This window comes from Scyliorhinus canicula, chromosome 20, assembly GCF_902713615.1.
Source record: "Scyliorhinus canicula chromosome 20, sScyCan1.1, whole genome shotgun sequence".
Taxonomy (NCBI): Eukaryota; Metazoa; Chordata; class Chondrichthyes; order Carcharhiniformes; family Scyliorhinidae; genus Scyliorhinus; species Scyliorhinus canicula.
In genome coordinates this window covers 27,758,152-27,777,293 of record NC_052165.1, presented here as the reverse complement: position 1 = coordinate 27,777,293, position 19,142 = coordinate 27,758,152, and the positions used below count along the sequence as shown (strand labels likewise).

Genomic DNA, 19,142 nt, shown 5'->3' with positions numbered 1-19,142 from the left:
GATGTGCTCCAAAAATAGGATTACCCCTACAAATTCATTGAATATCCCTGTAACATTCCTGTAACAATACCTCAATACCTTGTTTCAATGCATGTCGCAGGAGCAGTTTGTCAAGACATATTGCAGGACAAGCATAATTGGTGCTACTAAATAATAAATACTGTCAAGTAGTCGCCCTTGCTGATTCCAAAGCTGGCGCTTTCTTTATTTTAAATAACAGTGTTCGGTGTCATATTTTAAATGCTCTCGGTGCATTTTTGAAAGTTTTATTTTTATATTCAATGGGGGGGGGGGGGGGGGGTGGAGAATCACTGGCAATGCTGCCATTAAATTGCCAAGTCCTAGTTGACCGGAGAAATTGGTGGTTGGCCATCTTCTAAACCACTGCATCAGCAAGTTGCAGCAATGCAAAGAGGTTACTTAAGAGGGCATGTAAGAGACAACCATGTTGGTGTTTGGTGGAGTGATACATAGGTCAGACCTAGTAGGGACCACTGGTTTTCTTTCCTCAGGGACATTAGTGAACTTGTGTTTTTACAACAGTCTGGCAGCCGAGTGACCAAGAACCTGTTGCACTAGTATAAATGCAATTTAACTTTGAGAAACATAAATTAATGGGAGGAACAGAAATTACTGTTTAACTTTTTTAATTACATTTTTTAAATGAGGAAAGTTGTCCCCGTTTCGATTTTAAAAAGCCAATTCCTTTTTCTAAGGCTGTGACCCTGTGTGCTAGATTCTACAGTCCATCGACACAGTTTCTCAGCATCTGTCCTGTCAAGTTCCTTACAAATTTCAATGTGATCACCTCTCATTCTTCTAAACCACAGGGAATACAGGCCTAGCCTACTCAATCTTTTCTCTTAGGACAGCCCAGTGAAACTTCATTGCACTCCCCCCTATGTCCTTCCTTAGGTAAGGGGACCAAGACTGCATGCACTACTCCAGCTGTAACCTTGCCAGTGCTCTATAATTGTAAAAATACATCTTTACTCTTCTGCTCCAATCCCTTACAAGAATGTTCTGTTGCATATTTGTCTTCCTAACTGCTTGCTGCATCTAAATGTTAATTTTCTGTGATTCCTATAAAACTCATTCTGAGTGCAAATATTTCCCGATTTCTCCCAATTCAAAAAATGATCTGTTTTTTTTAACTTATCCTACCAAACTGGATAACTTTGCACTTTGCCTAATTGTATTCCATCTGCAGTGCACTTGTCCTAATCCAACCTGTCTACATCCCTAGACAACCTCTTTGCAACTTCACCAATTACCTTTCTTACCTCACTTTGTATCGTCAGCAACCTCAGTCACCTCATCCAAGTCATTAATATAGATAGTACTTTGGCCTCAGTGATTTACAGGTCATCGTAGTTACGCACAGCCTCTCAACCTAAAAATATCCAGTTTATCCATAATCTCAATTTTCTGTGCATTTACTTTTTTTAAAATGTTTTTTATTGAGTTTTCATATTTTATATCCAACAAATTACAAACTATTAGAAAAAAACACGCAAAAATTAACATGCATTTACATATTTTACATTCCCCAATATGGCCGAGGCACATGTTTATAGGCATTTATTTACAATTTGGTTTTGGGCCTTAGCTTGCCATCAGACTGTCGCTTGCGGCTTTGTCCTTCCTTTTTTTTTAGAATAATTTTTATTCAAGTTTTCAACAACAAATTTTATCACAACAGAGAAAAACAGTAACCCCTCCCCTCCAATACAAAAACAATAAATTAACAAGAAAAATAAATAAGCGTAAAACCATGTGAACAAACCCCCATAACGAACCCGTAGCCCCCCCCTCCCCGGCTACCTTCCCCCGATTCCCGTCCATTTTTCCCCGATTCTTGGCCACCCGACTATTCTTCCTCTTGTTCGTTGGCCACAAACAGGTCCCGGAACAATTGCATGAATGGCTCCCACGTTCTGTGGAAGCCGTCGTCTGACCCTCGGATGGTGACTTTGATTTTCTCCATTTGTAGAGATTCCGAGAGGTCGGACAGCCAGTCTGCAGCTCTGAGCGGTGCTGCTGACCGCCAGCCAAACAGGATTCTACGGTGGGCGATCAGGGAGGCAAAGGCAAGGGCGTCCGCCCTCCTCCCCAGGAATAGATCTGGCTGGTCTGAAACCCCGAAGACCGCCACTATCGGGCATGGCTTCACCCTCACCCCCACCACTTTGGACATAGCCTTGAAGAAGGCTGTCCAGTACTCCACAAGTCTGGTGCAAGACCAGAACATGTGGGCGTGGTTGGCCGGGCCTCTTTGGCACCGTTCACATCTGTCCCCCACCTCCGGGAAGAACCTACTCATACGGTTTCTTGTTAAGTGGGCTCTATGTACCACTTTTAGTTGCGTCCGGCTGAGCCTTGCGCACGTGGTGGTGGAGTTGACCCTATGCAGTGCTTCGCTCCAGAGTCCCCACCCTATCTCAATCCCCAGGTCATCCTCCCATTTCTTTCTTGTTGCGTCCAGTACGGTGTCGTCCCTTTCTACCAGTCGGTCATACATGTCGCTACAGTTCCCTTTCTCTAGGATACTTGCGTCCAGTAGGTCTTCCAGTAGTGTCTGTCGTGGCGGTTGTGGGTACGTCCTTGTCTCCTTTCGTAAGAAGTTTTTGAGTTCCCCCTGGCTAGCCGAAATTTCTCTGTCAGTTCATCCAGTGTTGCGATCCTGTCGTCCGTGTATAGGTCCCTGACTGTCAGTGTCCCCCCCGTCCTGCCTCCACCTTTTGAAGGTGGCGTCAGTCAGTGCTGGTTTGAACCTATGGTTGTTGCAGATGGGAGCCTTGTCCGACATTTTGGTCAGGCCAAATTGCTGCTGCAGTTGGTTCCAGGATTGGAGAGTGGCTGTCACCACTGGGCTGCTGGAGTGTTTTTTGGGTGGGGATGGGAGTGCTGCCGTGGGGAGGGCCCGGAGGGAGGTCCCCATGCAGGAGGCCTCCTCCGCACGCACCCACTCGGCTTCTGGCTCCTGGATCCATCCCCTTACTCGCTCGGCTGTTGCCACCCAGTGGTAGAATTGTAGGTTCAGGAGGGCTAGCCCCCCCTGGATTTTGTTTTTTGTAGGACCTTCTTTGGGATCCTAGCATCTCCCCCCCCCCCCCCATCCCCCATCCCCCATACGAACGCCATGATAAGTTTGTCCAGCGCTTTGAAAAAGGCCTTGGGGATGTAGATCGGAATGGATCTAAACAGGAAGAGGAACCTGGGCAGTACGTTCATTTTGATCGTCTGGACTCTCCCCGCGAGGGAGAGCGGGAGTGTGTTCCATCTTTGCAGGTCCTTTTTTACTTCCTCCTTCAGGCTGGTGAGGTTCCATTTGTGGAACCCTTTCCAGTCATGGGCTATTTGGATCCCCAGGTAGCGGAATTTGTGTCGGTTCTGTGCAGTTACTAATATGCAACCCATACTAATACTCCAATCCCGAGTCCACGTTTAATGCAATGACTTCTTGTGTGGCACCTTATTAAATGCTTTTGAAAAATCCAAATTGCCGAACATCCTATATAAAGGGCTACTGTTTTCACCTGTTGCTACTTCCTGCCACATGTTGGGTTCGATCAGAAAGCTCATTGCTCACTGCGTATCACATAACTGTTACAGCACAGCTCACTTTTTGTATACATGTATGTTGTTTCTCAGTGTGTGCAGTGGAGGCAAGTCACTATGCTTTAAGGAGCAATTTCATCTCACAGCCATAAACAGTGTTTTAGTAACTGCTGTGTGAGCACCATGGATAGAGAGTTTGAAAATTGACTTTGGCTCATAAAGGGGACGGTTGGCACATTGCAATCTGGTCTCGCCATTCTGTAATTTTTTCGAATGAGTGAAGCAAAGCTAGTTTGCTTTGTGTATTTGCACATCTCACTTTCCAAGTTACAATAAATTTGCTTTTTTATCACAAGTTACCCTTTTGCCTCAATAGATCAACAGAAAAACATGTTACCAGCTGTGTGTGAGGAATGATCTCAACGGTTTCTGTCCTCAATATGAGAAGTCGGAGATGTCCCATTCCCAAGCTGAAGACTGGTAAATCTCATTGCTAAGTTAAGGTTACTCAGCTCATTGAAGTTGCAAAACTATAGAGTTAAAGCGAATAAATAGTCTTGCCTGCTAAGGCTTCTAAACATTTTTTAAGGTGTGTTAATCGTTCCAATAAATTGGCTTTTTCTTTTCATAATTATTCTATTTTGCTTCAATGGGGTAATTGACAAGTCAGCATTTATGTTAAAAAGTTGGAACAAGCAAGTAAGACTTAAGTGCAGGAGGTGTCTGATGCTTTTAAACCTTTTTAAAGTCTTGAAAGAAAAATAATTAAATGGTGGGAAAAGAAGTCAGTGCAATTTTTATTGTCCTTTCAAAAAACAAACTGAAAAAAAAAACGTTTTGCTGTGACAGGGCATACTATTTGAATAGACTGGCGCATTTAGTTTTTGTATAATTCAAAAGGTTAGTCCTTATGCCATTTGTAAGTTTCTGAGATTGCCTTAGCTTGGATGCAAATGTTCTATTTAGATTTAATGAGTTAAATGCAATTGTGCAATCAGAGTATCAGTAAGTGAAGTTAAGGGGGAGTTTTTCAACAACAGCTTGCATTTATGTAGCACCTTTGATGTCGTGAAATGTGCTTGTCTACTTCAGAAGAGCATTTCCGATTAAATTTGACACCAGAGTGGGGGAACCAAAAGCTTGGTCAATTTGGTAGTTTCTTTAAAAAAAATCAGGTTTTTCCATCTGTTTTACAATAAACGCAACAAAGTAACAAACAAAATCAGGTTTAGAACATAAATAGTTGTAGCAAACATAGGAATAAGCAAGACAGGATAAATTCATAACAGTATACTTAAGGAACCAATGCCTCTGGTTTAGAAAATGGATCAATTCAACAATGGATTAACAAATTTGAGTGGGAGAAAGGAAGAACAGTTCCGGATGCTTGCCTTTATGTATTGTGATGTCGAGACTAACACACTGAAATGCAATAGCTCATGGAAATCCCAACAGGAGTAAGTCAGCCAATGTGGAGCCTATGAGTTTAAGATAGGGGTCCCATACTTTACAGGATGCATCAAACTTAGAACAGATCGCAGAGGTCAGGAATTCCATAGGGACGTATTCCATAATTAGCCTATGCCAAATCTGGATTTAAGAATATTTGGCACTGATCCAGGAGCATGCAATGGTCAGGATATTGTACAGCCTTCAGGCCCTATCCCTTGGCAGTACCAACCTGGCATTCAGGTTGGCAAGGGGGCGAGTACCCCCTCTACGCTTTCCTCCAGGGTGTCAAGGGAGAGGTAGAGATCGGGGAGGCTTGGGCTGGGCTGTAGGGGCTCAGTTCGGGGGACTGGTTCTCCTTCATTTTATGGCAAGCAAAAACTTTACTACCACAGTCCCATAAATTACCCCCATCTCTCCTCTTCAATATTGATTTCCAAGTCCTTTTCCCAATACTGCAAAGCACCCAACGTGCTAACGCTGGATCTGGAATTTGCTAATTAAATGTTCAGGCTCCACAGAATTCAGGATACTTTCCACAGGGGAAATTGAGGAGTCAACATAAAGTGGTCCCCCAAATTGGTAGGTTTTAAGGAACGACTTAAAGAAGGAGAGAAGCAAAGAAAGGTGATGAGGATTAGGGAAGGTATTTCAGATCTTAAGGCCTAGGCTGCTGATGGCATAGCCACCGATGGTAGAAGTAAAGGAATCGGGTGTACATCGGGTCAGACTTAGAGAGGTGCAGAGTTTTGGAGCTGAAGAGGATTACAGAGGCCGGGAGGGACAAGGGTTTTGAGCACAAAGATGAGAATTTGTTTATCAAAGCATTGTCTGATTTCATATCATATGTGGAGTAAAATGGGATATTTTCACCAAGAAATAAAATGTGGCAGATGACTAGTTTAAGGGAAGTATACTGGTGGGGGAGGTGTAGAGACTGGAGAGGGGCACAAGTTTAATTTAACTAGTGTTTCTGCAACTGGATGGGAAACATGGACTATACTAGGGCGAGTTGAATTCTACATTTTATTCTAAACAACTTGAACCTTTTTTATCTGTTTTTTGTAGCACAGAGTTTGTTGACATGTATGAAATTTCACCACTAATCAGACAGAAGAGAAGAGGACCCGAATCACTTAGATTGCTATGGCGAGCTGCTTCCACTGCTCTTACAACAGGAATACTGAGGTATAAACCAGGGTGAAGTTGAAGTTCAATTATCAGTTACAAATGTTTTTAATGTCCATTAGTTATTCTGACAAATCATATTATCCAAATGTCTCAACTGGCTTAGACTAAACTTCTTCTCAACCAAATAGAATCCATGATGCTGCAAGACTTCTAATTTCTTGCCTGATTAGCATATCAGTTGCATATCTCTTGTCTATGTTTCTTTTATTTTTAAAAAGTCTTACTACAAACCAAACTCAGCTGCCCCATCTTTATCCATCTTCGTGATTATCTGTAAGAGCTTTTGCCGTAATAGGAGACTAACGTCTGCCAGGGCTGTCAACAACTTTTAAAAATTCACATCTGTTGTGTTCTGGTGAGCCAGAGCATTTAATGCCGTAATTGCTGATTTATCGAACAATTATACAGCACAAAATTTCCCCTCGGATACATCCACAATTCCCCAATAGTTCAGTAGGTTCATTAATTGAGTAGCTGAATCATACAGACTTGGAAGGTTTTAGGTTGAGCTATCTCCTCTGAACAAGTGTGGTGCTGGGGCTTCCTATAATAGGCCTGGACTGTGGCAAGGATAATAAACCTGTTCTTCTGCACTACCTTGGAACTCCTTTACTACTGGGGAAAGAATTTCCTTAGCCTCTGCATCCTCTGGGTCGAGTTCTAGGCGTCCGGGCTTGAGGGCTGCTTCCATGATTTCTTCGACTGTTTCCTGAGTATATTAAATTGTTGGAACCAACAATTCTACAGACACGTGCTTGTAGGATTAGAATAGCGGTTTTAATATACTCACAACAGAGCCAGCCTATTAGCCATTGAACTTTAGGTGAACTGGCCGGCTGACCATGTGGCACTGATCTTTATACAGCAGCTCCAGGGGGAGGAGTCCTGGGTGGAACCAAGGGAGAAGCCCAGCACAATTCTCGAGCATTCCCAGAGCTACTCTCCCTGGTGGTCAGGTAGTGCAATTGCACTTACAATATAGACACATGTATATACAGATTATAATCCAGTGTGAATCACATTCACCGCATACTGGAAAGCTGCTAACAAAGGTGAATGAGACCCTGACAATAATTTAAGAAATAGATGGATCCATTAGTGGTAGCCGGCAGGATTTATATTTGATATTAAAGGGTATCTTCGTCTGAGTTGATCCCTGTGACTCAGCTAGGAGTACTGACCCAAGAAGTAACTAAAACTGTCTTTCTAATCCAAGATAATGTGAATAACGACAGTTTAAAAGGATATAAAGGCACTGGAGAGGATGCAGAGAAGAAATGTGAGGGAAAACATATCAAGAAAGGATTGACAGGATGGATGTTTCCTCTTGAATGAATAGAGGTCTTTAGAATTATGAACGGTTTGATAGAATGGATACAGAGAGATGTGAGGAAGCGCAATGACTAAAGATCATGGATATAAAATAGTCGCCAAGATACCCATTAAGGAATTCAGAGAAACTTCTTCGCCTAAAGAGTGATAAGAATGTGGAAATTGGGAGCGCAGCAAGTGGCTGATGTGAATAGCGTAGCTGTATTTAAAGGGAAACCAGACAAGTATTTGAAGGAGAAAGGAATGGATGGTTACAATGGTAGATCCAGGTGAGAAATGATGGGAGGAGGCTCAAGTGGAGCATAAACAGGCATGAACTGTTTGTGTCAAGTGGCCTGTTTCTGTGCAATATATCTTATGTAGTCCAATGTGAGATGAGTGCTAAAAGCAGCATGGGCTAAAACAGCAGCAGTATGTCAGTGGTATCGCTCTTCTAAGACCTCTTAGAAGAAGGCTTGTGGCTCAAATCCCATATGGCAAATTTGTATAACCAATAGGTTAATGCTTCAGTGCAACAGTGAGAGTTTGTCAGAGCTGTTGTCACTCTGATTCAACTCTTTGCCATTTCAAGTGAGTATGCAATATCTCACAGCACTAGTCAAAGAAGAGCAGGGAAGCCTTCTGGGTGTCCTGGCCAACATTTATATCCTCAACCAGCATATCTATATCAGATTATCTGGTCAATTATCAGAGTGCTGTTTGTGGGAACTTGTCATGTGCAGAGAGACTGCCTTGCCTCCTTAAATCGTAACAGTTACCAAGACTCTGAATTGTTTAGCATGTCCTGAGGTTGTGTAAAGTGCTGGAAAATGATTGTGTCCACAATGTGATGTTGTTTGCAGTGTTTAATCAGTGACTATGCCAAAGTTTATTTTTCCGTGCTGTGCTATTTATCGATCTACCCAGTAGTTAAGTGTCTGCCAGTCTCTTCAAATTATGACGTTTTGAAATATTGAATTTTCTGTCGTGTACAGCTTTTGCCGTCCACAAACTAAAATATTTTACCAACAATGTCTTAAAGATCATTGATGTTCGTGAGATCATTAATAAATGCTCAAAGGAGGTGGGACACCATTGCTGCCCAGTTCAGAGCCATTATCATTTATAATTAGCTTGGTAATTCACACTTTCACCTTGAATTTTGTGACCTTGCCAATCAGCTAAAGGCGTAAAGTCAGCATTAAATGCTTTCTGAAAGCCAATATGCTTAATGTCCAACAATTCCAATAATTTTCGATGGCATGGCTTACTATTCGTAAAGCCACATTTCAATGGATTTCTTGCCTTTTCTGGACACTATATTGTAAAATTACAAGAGTCTGTTAAACAGTTTAAGACTTTTTATAGGTCTGATTTGTGTTGCTTTGTTGATTTTTGTCACATGTGGAAGCAGTATCATGTGGATTGCCTTGTGTAAATCTAGAGTAGCCGTTTGACCATTTGAAACTTAATTGGATCTACTGAGATCAAGTCCTTGAACCAGTACAACTTCCTTTGCCCCACATGTAGAAAAATAAAATACAATATATTTTGATTATTTTACAGATGCGGAATCGACTTCAGTTCTATTGAATATGATGAAGCAGCAACCGCTCTCCCTCTGCGAGATCTGATGTCAGAACCTACATTTCCATCAAATCCGCTTGCACTGGGACGTTCTGGTGAGATTCTTATTTCCAACTCAAAGACAACCCCTATCTAGGTACTTCCTAATTTTAAAACCTCTATGGTTTGCACTGTTCAATATTTATGCTTCAAACTTATACACCCAAAATTGGGAGTGTTTTGTTAGCAGCTATTTAAAATTATTTTTTCCAATTTTTGTTCTTTAACAGCTTCATTCTGCTTAATTACTTTGAATTTTTCAATCTCAATTTCTCAAACTTTTTAACCATTAAGTGAGGTTAGATACTAAATAGATAATCTTGTAAACTCATTTGTTCCAAGCCTGCTGCCAACTTTAGAAAATCTGTTCAGTCCAAATGAAATAAAAGGACAGTGGAAAAAAATTATTTTTCCAAACTTGATAAATGCCTTAAAGTCTTTGAAATTAGAGATTTAACTGTAAAATAACATGGTTTCATTTCTCTAACACTGCCCTGTGAATACTAAATATAATGCTTCCCCCTAATGGAATAAATAAAGCATATCTACAGGTATAATAATATCAGACCTGCTCAATTTGAGGATGAGATTCAATCAGTTGCATGCTTTAGGAAGCAGGTTTACTGACTGGGTGTAAAGTAACAGAAACCATGATGACATTTACAGATGGTAGACCCAAAAAGGCTATCGTCAATGCAAATAGACACAAGAAGTTATGCATAAGGACTATGTTTATTAATTGTTAGATTGCGTGCACATTTTTGTCATCAGATAACACGTTTATTCATTTTAATATCTTTATTTGTGGGGAGAAGTTATTGTAGCGAGAATGACACTCAATTAGTAATCCAGAGGCCAAAGAGAAAATGCTGAAAAATCTCAGCAGGTCTGGCAGCATCTGTAGGGAGAGAAAAGAGCTAATGTTTCGAGTCCAGATGACCCTTTGTCAAAGCTGGACATCGGGTCATCTGGACTCGAAACGTTAGCTCTTTTCTCTCCCTACAGATGCTGCCAAACCTGCTGAGATTTTCCAGCATCCGCAGTAATTTGCTTTTATCCAGCAATCCAGAAGTCCCAGTTCTCGGGATACAGGTTCACACCTCACAATGCTCTTTGGAATTCACATAAATGAATAACAATCTGGAATTGAAACCTGGTCTCGGTAATGGTGACCATTACAACTACGATTGGTGTACAACCCCTCTGGTTCACTAATGTCCTCTCGGGAAATAAATCTGCCATCCTTACCTGGTCTAATCTACACTTGACTCTAGACCCACAGCAATGTGGTTCACTCTTAACTGTTCTCTGCCCAGCAGGCCGCTCAGTTCAAGGGCAATAAAGGCAACAAATGCTGGCCTTAAGAAAATAAATTAAAATTTCTATCCAGCCCTTGAGTAAATGTACTCAATTTGCATTCATACAGCACTCAGGCATGTCTTTTAAATGTTAGTGTTTTGCATAGATTGCACTATTTTGAATAGAAGTGGCTCCTACCATGGACATGCATAGCAGGATTTTGCACACACAAAGGACTAGAATGCCCAAAGGAAGAATGTAGGCTAGGACATGGACCATTTACCTGTCCCTTTTCAAATAGCATGTATAATCTTGTGCTCATATGAAAAGGCTGGTAAGATATCAACCTAGCAGAACCCAATATTGCCATGCACCCTTGATACTGCACTTCAGTATCACCCGAGATAATGCTCTGAAGTATTAGTTTGCTATTAGAATCTGCAGACTTCTAACCCAGAGACAAGAGAACTAACAAGTCTCCCAAGAACACAGTTGTGTTCAGAAGGCAGGTTAACAAAATTGGATAAAAAAGCATTACTGTATTGATTTCTTTTTGAGGGCTGAATGATGTAATGCAAATAGTAATTTCACCTTTAAGACATAGATTTTCCTGTTCCAGCTACTAGTGATGGAGTTTCCTCTCTTTGCCAGACACATTTGTCCTTGGTGAATTAAATTTGCGAAATTTCAATCCAGTTCCTAAAGGGCATATTCTTACATTGCAAAACTGCTCTTAAATTAGCAATGTAACTCAACACAAAGATTGGTGATGTGAGTAGGAAGTTGGAATGCTCTACTGAGATTGAGTTTAAGCAACTGATATGGATCGATCATAGACTGTATCTAACCTGGAGAGTTTGAAGTAAGAAAGTATTTTCTTTCCCAACACTGATATCCCATGCTATGCCGCGTGCATGCACCCACCCCCACCTACTCTTGCTGTCTAAAGGTCCTTTTCGCCATGAGTTGGGAACGAGGAATTTGAGGGATTATTTATAAAACTAACAAGTTTCCTTTTGTAGCGTTTTAAAGATAATCAGCAAGTGGGTATTTTCTCAGTTCATAAAATAGCTTTCAGTAAAGTAACAATATTATAATGCTTGCATCAGGAGACCATAATTGATTGAATGTTATTTATTTTTATCCAGTTAATTTTCCTGGAAAGAAGTGTGCACTTGCAGGCACCAGAGGAGGTGGAGAGAAAAAGAATATATCTGGAGCATCAGGTAGTACTAATGCAGGGAATAATGAAGCTTCTCAAGGCAGAAGAAGATCAATGCGTATCAGCAAAGCAGAAAAATTGGACAAGTCTGCCAGCTCTCCTCAAAAGCCTCAGTCAAGCTCAGGTACCTCAGTTCCTAAAACATCTCCAGAATGTGGAGGAACTCCACCTAAAAGAGGTGGAAAGCAAAAGGCAAAAAGGAAATTGGAGACAGAACAAAGCAAAATTCCTCCTGATAAAAAGAAAACCAGAGTTACTCGTAGTTCCCATAAGAAATCTAGTTCTAGTAGTTCCGACCCAAATGATAGTCCCTTTGTCAGTGAAACTGAATATCAGCCCCAACCGCCTAATGAAAAGCTGTTGACAAACCTGGATAATAGTGATGCAAGCCAAGTATCACCTGATGATTGTGGTCAATGCATTACATCAATGGAGAAGGATAATGAGGAAGAAAATAATGAAAAGGAACGTGATTGTGTAGAAAATAAAAACTCTTCTGTCAATGAAGAAAACTGTGCAGCAATCACTGACCAGATTAATATTGAAGACTCAGGAAACTCACATCTTTCGCCTACTGATGATAAAAATTGTGGAAGTAGTGTGGAAAATACCTCAGGGAACTCTGCAGATCACAGCGACAAAGAAACGTTTGCAACTGAACAGAGTAGTTCAAAAAATGGAATTTGTTCTGTCAGTGAAGATACAACCTCTGTTGATGCGACTAATAGAGATCAAGGCATTGGGGAGATAAAATATCTTGGAAGCCCATCAAATGAAGATAGTACTGAAATGGAAAATAAAGCACTTGTAGAAGGTCAAAATCCTGAAAAATATGAAACAGTAGAATTTGCAGAAACAATGGAGGATTCTGAACCCGTACCTGCTTGTGAGGGTAATAGATCATCAGATGAAGATAGTGCTGAGATGGAAAATAAGGCACTTGTAGAAGATCAAAATCCTGAACAATATGAAACAGTAGAATTTGCCGAAAGAATGGAGAATCCTGAACAAATACCTGCTTGTGAGGGTAAAATCGAAAAGCAGTCACCTGTTAAAAGTCCAGAACACAGTGATGTCAGTACGCCCCCCAAAAGTAAAATGTCTCCAGAGAGTATCATTTCTGAGCAATTGAAGGAAATGGAATCTGCAGAAGTTAAAGATGGTTCAGATGAAGAAAACCGTACATCTGATTGCAAAAGTTACATTGCTAGAGAGTCATTTGTTGAAGTTCCTGGAAAATCTATGGACAGTAGTGACCTGGTGAGCAAAATATCTTTAAAGAATATCAACCCTGAGATATTTAAAAACATGGGACCTCTGAAGGTTTTGTGTGTGGAGAAAACATCTGATTCTAAAAGTTTTATTGCCCATCAGTATGCAGAAACTCCCAAAATATTTATGGAGGATAACAACCCAAAGAGTGAAAAGGCCTCCGAGAATATAAAAACTGAGCAATTTGAGATGGGCTCCACAGAGGCTGTAGGTGTATCTGAGCAGATATCAGATTGTAAGACTGGTATTGGCCAGCAGTCATCGGTTCAAGATCCTGGTAAGTTCATGGAGAATGACAACTTGAAAGGTGAATTCAGTTTTGGGAATATCAAAGCTGAGCAATTTGAGATAGACCTGGAGCAAGGTTTAAGTAAACCATCACCAGCACCTGATAGTAAAAATGATATTGACCAGCCATTACCCGATCACAGAGCTAGAAACATTTCACAGGATGAAAGCTTAAAAAGAGTAACCTCAGATGAACCTGATCACAATCAGATGACAACAGACATCCATGAAGCCTCTGAAGATAAAAGGACCAAATCTACGCTGTTTAGTGATGGGACGGGCAGTAGTAGTGCTGTGGACTTTAATGCAGACAACACTGAAGTTGTGGCTATGGAATGTGATTCACCCATCAATGACCACGAAGTGTCAGAAGATGAACATGAATCTCAAAAAAAATCAAAAGAAAATGAAGTCAGTTCTGCTTTCTCTGTTGGTTCTGATCACGCAATCTTGATGCCAGATAGCACTGTTGAAAATACCAACAAAGAGAGCGCAGTGCAAGGACCTCCTGAAATTGAACTTAAGAAAAACTTAGAACTGAAAGGAATAGATGTGCCACGTCGCAAATCTCGATTCCATGCTGCAACTACAACTTGGTCTCCAGAAAGAGAAAGAAAACATGAACAGAAGAGATCCAGGTCCAAATCGCTAGAACGGTCCGGGTCTGCGTCCAGATCACAACGAAAGTCCCCGTCCCAATCACGGGGCCAGTCTGTGTCCAGATTGCGAGGAAGGTCCAGATCAAGAGGACGGTCCAGTTCCAGGTCGCGCGGACGGTCCGGCTCCAGGTCGCGAGGACGGTCCGGCTCCAAGTCGCGAGGACGGTCCGGCTCCAGGTCGCGAGGGCGGTCCGGCTCCAGGTCGCGAGGACGGTCCGGCTCCAGGTCGCGAGGGCGGTCCGGCTCCAGGTCGCGAGGGCGGTCCGGCTCCAGGTCGCGAGGGCGGTCCGGCTCCAAATCGCGAGGACGTTCCAGGTCCAGATCGCGAGGAAGGTCAAAATCAGGAGGAAGATCCAGCTCCAAGTTAAGGGGAAGATCCAGGTCCGGGTCAGGAGGTATAGATCATCATAGTCATTCAGACAAGCCTGTACTTGAAAGGAATCGTTCAAAAGGAGATGACAGTGACCGAAGCAACCAAGCTTCTCCATCCCCCAGAAAAAAATCCAAGTCTCCCAGTAAAGAGAGAGACAAGGAAGAGTCCTCAAGTGAAGTTGAGAAGAGGGAAGCTGAAGCAGATAGAGGAAGAAAAATTAGAGTGCGCTCTAGGTCAAGATCTAGATCCAGAAAAAGATATGATTCTGGAGACAAAGAAGAGCAAGTTAGTTTTTCTCCAGGAAGAAGAGACCGATACATCGATGACAGCTGGAGAAATATTCGAGGAAAGGATAGACCCAGAATGAATGATAGGGGAAGGCCAAGAGGATATGATAGATTCAGGAATAATAGTAGGAGTAGAGAATTTCCACAAACTAACAGATACCCAGATGAACAGTCATCTCTAAGTACTAATGAGTATATAGATGACCGGAATCCTGATTGGTTGATGGAACAATTGCAGGCACCTTCTGATGTCAGTATGAGAGAAAATGAATACAGGAATGATGCCAAATGGGAAGAAAATAGATACGAAACGGATGATTCTTGGGGTAATAGGAACTTTGGTTGGAAACGTGGTCGTGGGCGTTTTCGGGGAGGCTCCTTTCATGGTGACCAAAGCGAACTGCCATGGCAGAACCGACAGCCAAACTTCTCAGGCGAGCAAAATAATTCAGGGAAATACCAGGGAACTGGACCCCGTAGGTATAACGACCACCAGCAAAATAGATGGCGAGGGCGAGGTGATTCAAATGCATCTTCTGAGGTCCGTGACCGTTCTGGATGGTCCTCTTTCTCCAGTTGGAATGCAAGGAAAACTCTGCCAGCAGATGTCCAAAATTACTACGCCAATAGGGGAAGGCAGGCTTCAAGTGCGCAGTCAAGCTGGCGAGGGCCTGAGGAGGAACAGTACCAGGCTCCGGCAGAGCAAGGTATGTATTTTTGTTATAGATTACTTTTTGAAAACTTCGAAAAACCTCTTGAAACTTGTGGTGCTAGTTATGTTCATTATTGTTATAACTGCTGAAGTGTGTTTTTGGAGAAAATGTCGCTGATTGCTTTAAAAAAAAATTAGGACTCTTATCAAACACCATGTTTACAATTTATGAGCAAGATGAAAATGAAACCTGACTTTGTTTTCTACAAAGGCACATGATTTTGGTAGCTTTTGGTGACAAGGGATTTGCTGTTATTTTTAATGCTGAATGCAAAATATTGTCTTTCCTGAATTTTATCTTACAAAGTGTTTGATCTAGGAAATAAATCTATTTTTCAGAATCACACAGGATTGTTACCTTTAGTACTTGGGTACTACATTTGAATAATTAATCTTAATTAGTTTAAAGAAAAGAACATGCCAAGAACACACACAGTTTGAGTAAACAATTATAATGGTTTTCCAACCAGTAACACACCATGGCTGAGATGGATAATATGGCTGGTTTGACAGTCTCATGCAAATTATAGTTCTTAAAAGCCAGATGTAATTTTAACCGTTAGTATTTTTTGATAATTATCTTTATTTAAGTAGAATTGGTATTCAGTAACTTTGTATTTATGCTATTTCTAGAGTCCTAAAAAAGGCTGATTTGTTACTGATTTTATAGTGAATGAATTTGTCCTATATAAGATCATTTTGAAGATTTTTTTTCCCCATGTGGCAAATAATTTTGCAAGTCAATATGCTTTTTCCCAGGTAATCTGCTTGTAGACTGTGAAAGAGTTCAAAGAATTTGTTTGAAAGTAGGCCTGTGGCTTTATGGTTTTCCGATGAAGCTATTAATGATCCCATTCTCCCCAAGTGCTATATCCAGTCGCCTCTTGAATATATTCAAAGTTTTAGCAGCAACTACTTCCTGTGGTAATGAATTCCACAGGCTCACCACTCTTTGTGTGAAGAAATGTCTCCTTATCTCTGTCGGAAATGGTTTACCCTGAATCCTCACACTGTGACCCGTGGTTCTGGACACACCCATCATTGGTAACATCTTCCTTGCATTTACCCTGTCTAGTCCTGTTAGAATTTTATAAATGTCTGAGATCCCCCCTCATTCTTCTGAACTCCAGCGAGGTCAATCCCAACCTAGTCAATCTCCTCATTTGACAGTCCCACCATCCCTGGAATCAGTCTGGTAAACCTTCGCTGCACTCTCTCGAGAGCAAGAACATCCTTCCTCAGAGAAGGAGACCAAAACTGCACACAGTACTCCAAGTGTGGCCTCACCAAGGCCCTGTCCAATTGCAGCAACACATCCTTGCTCCATACACAAAACCTCTTGCAATGAAGGCCAACATACCGTGAGCCTTCTTTACTGCCTGCTGCACCTGCATGCTTACCTTCAGCGAATGGTGCACAAGGACACCTAGGTCCCGCTGCACACTCCCCTCTCCCAATTTACAACCATCCACGTAATCTGCCTTTCTGTTTTTGCTTCCAAAGTGAATAACCTCACACTTATCCAAATTATACTGCATCTGCCATTGGTTTGCCCACTTGCCCAACAGGTCCAGATCTTGCTGTAGGATCCCTGCATCCTCGTCACAATTCAGCCTCAATCCCACCTAATTTGGTATCATCTGCAAATTTTGAGATGTTACATTTTGTTCCCTCATCCAAATCATTAATATATATTGTGAATAGCTGGGGTCCCAGCACCGTTCCCTGTGGTACCCCACTAGTTACTGCCTGCCAATTTGAAAAGGACCCATTAATTCCTATTCTTTGTTTTCTCTCTGCCAACCAGTTTTCTATCCACCTCAATACATTTCCCCCAATCCCTAGCGCTTTAATTTTGCATAATAATCTCTTATGCGGGACTTTGTCAAACACCTTCTGAAAGTCCGAATATACCACATTGACTGGCTCCCCCTTGTTGACTGTACTGGTTACCTCTTCAAAGAATTCCAACAGATTTGTCAAGCATGATTTTCCCTTCATACATCCATGCTGACTGACTGATCCTGCCACTGCTTTCTAAATGTTCTGCTATAAAGTCCTTGTAATGGATTCAAGCATTTTCCCCACGACAGATGTTAGGCTTACTGGTCTATAATTCCCTGCTTTCTCTCTACCTCCCTTTTTGAATATCAGAGTGATGTGAGTTACCCTCCAATCTGCAGGGACAGTTCCAGAGGCTATAGAATCCCGGAAGATGACCAACAAGGCATCCACTATTTCCAGAGCCACCTTCTTAAGCACTCTCGGATGCAGATTCTCAGGCCCTGGGAATTTATCCGCCTTCAATCCCATCAGTTTTCCCAGCACCATTTCTCTACTAATGTTGATCTCCCTCAGTTCTTCCCTAGACAGGTTTGCTGGGTGCTTCATTAGAACTTTCTGTCTGGCATGGCTTCAGTAGAATGTTTAATGGATATATGCTTTATCGTGCATACACAATTTACCTCCCTTGGGCAGCCTAAGCTGCAGTCTTATCCACACCCACCATCTGAGACACTAGACAATTTTGCTATTTTCCCTCCATCTAGGGTTTAAAACCTCACTCCTCACTGGTGCTCCATCTGGTTCCGTAACCCGTATCTAATGATCTTGTCTGATTGAGAATGTTGTGTGAATGAGTTTGGAGAGAAGGCATTTTAATTTAAACACTTAATTCTTTCAGCTGCTGGGTTATGCAAAATAGTCCAAAGTATGAATTTAATGTATATGTTTAACACAGTTGTTATTTCTGCGAACAGGAATAGGCTAAATGCTCATCAAACTTGTTCGAGCATTCATTGAGAGCATGGCTGATCTGTGACCTAATTCCATATATCTGACTTGTCCTATGTTTCTTATACCTTGGCCAACATACAAAAATCTGTCAACTTCAGTGTTTAAATGTCTGATTTGGCATCAATTGCCATTTCCAGAAGAGAGTTGCAAATTTCTATTCAGTCCTGAAAATCTGGCTCTGATTTTTAAACTATGCCCCCAAGTTCTAAAATCTGTAACCGCGGAAATAGTTTCTTCTGTTCTGTTCTGCTTAATACCTTGAAAGCTTTGATCAAATTCCCCTTCAACCATCTAAATTCCAGAGACTGGAATCTGTGCTGCTATCCCCCAAGCCTGTAAGTACTTAACATAGGTGTGGTACCCAGAACATACTTAGGACTTCAGGTGTTGTCTACCCAGAGCTTTGTGTAGTGAGGCAATATTCTCTTGTCTTAAGTATGGTTAATTTAATAAGTTAATATCAAATGTGTATCCAAACAAAGTACTTTTGTTAAGTTTTTTTTAAAAGTTAATGGCAAAAGTTCACAGATTTTTGAATGAATTGTCACATGACCCCGAGACCCCCTCAATCCCTCTCCATTATTTTTTGTCTTTTCTTTTGGCAGATTCATCACATGGGGTGCCAACCTTCGGCGACCAGGCAAATCAGCAAATGAATGGTTCACAGCAACCAGTTAATATGATGCATCCACCCGTTTTACCACAGCCAATGAATGCACCACCCCAACCAATGAATGTCTTTCCCTATCCAATAAACGTCCACCAACCACCCCCTTTAATGCATTTCCATAATCCATACATCCACCCCCCTCCTCCACTGAATGTGCATGCAGGAATTCCTGCAGTGCAACCAACTATAGCTGGAAACTTGCCTAACAGCCCACCTCCCCCACCACCTCCGCCTCCGCCAGCCCAATCAGTGAACTATGCAATTCAGCAGCATGACGTGGCACAACCTCAGGTAAGTTCTCCAGAAAGATACAAATGCTGTTTTACTGTGTTCAAGTGTGGCAGATAAAGGGGCAGCAAGGTAGCATTGTGGATAGCACAATCGCTTCATAGCTCCAGGGTCCCAGGTTCGATTCTGGCTTGGGTC

The 19,142-nt window shown here is 41.7% G+C and overlaps 1 protein-coding gene across 1 annotated transcript in view; it reads left to right on the top strand.

The window, feature by feature from the left end:
• The window catches only part of scaf11 (SR-related CTD-associated factor 11), a 48,141-nt gene that overhangs the window by 15,703 nt on the left and 13,296 nt on the right, over nucleotides 1–19,142 (top strand). Inside the window, 5 exon segments of the mRNA XM_038781376.1 lie at nucleotides 3,938–4,041; nucleotides 6,079–6,198; nucleotides 9,079–9,194; nucleotides 11,586–15,245; nucleotides 18,652–19,007. Of these exon segments, the coding sequence (XP_038637304.1) occupies nucleotides 3,938–4,041; nucleotides 6,079–6,198; nucleotides 9,079–9,194; nucleotides 11,586–15,245; nucleotides 18,652–19,007 (4,356 nt within the window).